The 2500-nt window shown below is 33.6% G+C and overlaps 1 protein-coding gene across 8 annotated transcripts in view; it reads right to left on the bottom strand.

Moving 5' to 3' along the window:
- The window catches only part of Hsf (Heat shock factor), a 34589-nt gene that overhangs the window by 18742 nt on the left and 13347 nt on the right, over positions 1-2500 (bottom strand). For all 8 annotated transcript variants that reach the window (XM_043015388.2, XM_043015386.2, XM_043015385.2 and 5 more), the window contains exons 5-6: positions 1646-1804; positions 1285-1469 (exon numbers count right to left, since the gene is read on the bottom strand). In XM_043015388.2, the coding sequence (XP_042871322.2) occupies positions 1285-1469; positions 1646-1804 (344 nt within the window). The remainder of the gene's footprint in view (positions 1-1284; positions 1470-1645; positions 1805-2500) is intronic.

Genomic DNA, 2500 nt, shown 5'->3' with positions numbered 1-2500 from the left:
GATCAGTTCCCTGAAGAACTTAAGTTTAGCTATATGTGGCAACTACACATTCCTCCTGGCTTGTGATTACCTGAAAGTCAGTGTCTGATATTGTTATTTATTTGTTATAAATATTCAAACTATTAATCTAGTAATATATTTGAATATACTACATGCAAATTACATGGGTAGTATTGTTTATATTCTCTCACCCTCCTGCCACTGTGCTGTAGTTTTAAAGCAGAATTATCTTAACCTGATAACACCAAGTAGTTTTAGATTCACCTGGACTTAACACAGGGGTAATTTGAAATGCACAGGCCTAATGCCTCGGGATAGTCACCCCTTCAAGCTGCAGCCACCCACTCAATATACAATCACTCAGTATGACAGCCTTATAGAAAAGCCACGATGTGATATCATGTTCCCTGGCAGCATGCACTGCTACCATATGATGTGATATCAAGTCATCTGTGATATCAAGTCATCAGGTTAACACTACTTCATGTCATTTTGCATATTACCCATGTAATTTGCATGTAGTATAAACACCTTTCACTTGCATCTATACTGCCAGATTCTTATCTAGATGCATAAATGAAAGAAATAATTATCTTAAACCTGATCAGCTTTGTGTTAGGCACAAGCTTGTTTTTTGTGTGCTTCCAATGCATACCTCAGTAAAAATCAGTGTTTTGATATGTATGTATATATGTATGTATGTATGTGTGTATGCATGTATATGTGTATATTTGTATGAATGTGTGTGTATATATATATATACATATATATATATATATATATATATATATATATATATATATATATATATATATATATTATATATATATATATATATATATATATATATATATATATATATATATATATATATATATACATACATACATATATACATACATACACAAACACACACATACATATATACATAGACACACACACACACAAAATGTTATAATACTGGAATGAACTTCATGTCTTCATATCAACAAATGCTCTATGAAATTTTTGGCAAAATATTGCTAAACCTGTATTTGAATGAAAATAATGTTTTTTTCCTAAAGATTTTTTTTCTGAAATAATTCCTGTGCTTTAAGTGTATTAATGCTAAACAGCATTAACATCATAAGGCCCCACAAAACTTACATAATAAGCTCTCAAGGGTACATCCATACTAAAATCAATATAAATTGTAATCTTACTGGCTATGTTCTTACAAAAGGTTCCTAGGAACATAACCCAATGCCATGTAGAAATCAATTCACATTTCAAGATGGTACTTACGCTGCCAGTTCTTCCGGCTCTCTCGAGGTAGTGGTCTGTAGTAATGGCACTTGCTCAACTCCAGACTCGTTTTCTTCGGACACGGTGAAGATGTTGGTGATTATGTCTGGGTCTTCTGAATCCATCACATCAGTAACTTCATGGATCTGGGCACCTCCTATTCCACTGGTATTTCCAGTAACCACCTGAATAAGATCCTTTGCCTTAGCATTTAGGTCTGGACTGAACATATCAAGTAAGGCACATGCACTACAAATAATTTCATTATATACCAAGAGAAATATATAGGTAAAAAAAAAGGAATAGATAAACCAAACAATCTCAATGTCAGAAGAGAAACTTCCTCCAAATCCAAACTTACATCCATAGTAGTTCCTTGGGTAAACTGGGTGAGGTTGTTCAACTTGGCTGTGGCCGACGATGCATCTTCTCCACCTTCCAACGCAAGGTGACCAAATTTTCTCTTGGGTGCTAGTGTTTTTGAGGGTGATTTGACCATGGCAATGAGGAAGTGAATGAGCTGTAACATATACAAATAAAACCAATATAATATTGTCAGTCTATTCTAGTTTCATTGCAAATCAGTGAGTGAACTGTTTCTTAAGATTAACATTCTCCTACATAAGCGTAAAAAGTCTATTTTGTTCTATCAATTTTCAAATTATTTAATCACAAGAACATCAGAAGTTTCAATCTCAATTAACTTTAACTATTTCAGATATATTAGGAAATTCTTATATTGGGTAAATATATATAAAATGACAAAAAGAACTGCCTCCCTATCTATGGCCTTAAGTTTAACAATTCATATATTAACCCATCCACGACGGGGGCATTCTAGCCTCGAATGTCACAATGCCGGGGCGTTCGAATTGTTAGGCCTAAATCAATTGAATGGCTGGCACAATACTGTGCCGCACGGCCAATGGGCTTTTGAATGAGCGGTACAGTACTGTACCACCCGTCCAGAGTGGGTTAAATTATAAATTTGAAAATTGCTTTTCAGCTAAAGTGCACATGTTCTTCAATTCTATCATCTTTTTTTTTTTTTCTTTTTTTAATCATAATTTCTGTAATATTAACCCTTCCAAGATGGGCATGGTTCACAGGGTGAATCATACTGCAAGCCATTTATTTCTTCACTTGTGTAACTAATTGTAACTAAATGCTAATTAGCATGATAGTGTTATTATACAAAATATATACTCATGTATCA

This window comes from Penaeus japonicus, unplaced genomic scaffold, assembly GCF_977035675.1.
Source record: "Penaeus japonicus unplaced genomic scaffold, GWHDUDI00000001_assembly GWHDUDI00000006, whole genome shotgun sequence".
NCBI classification, from domain to species: domain Eukaryota; kingdom Metazoa; phylum Arthropoda; class Malacostraca; order Decapoda; family Penaeidae; genus Penaeus; species Penaeus japonicus.
The sequence above is the reverse complement of the archived record's forward strand: the minus strand, read 5'-3'. Positions and strand labels throughout refer to the sequence as shown.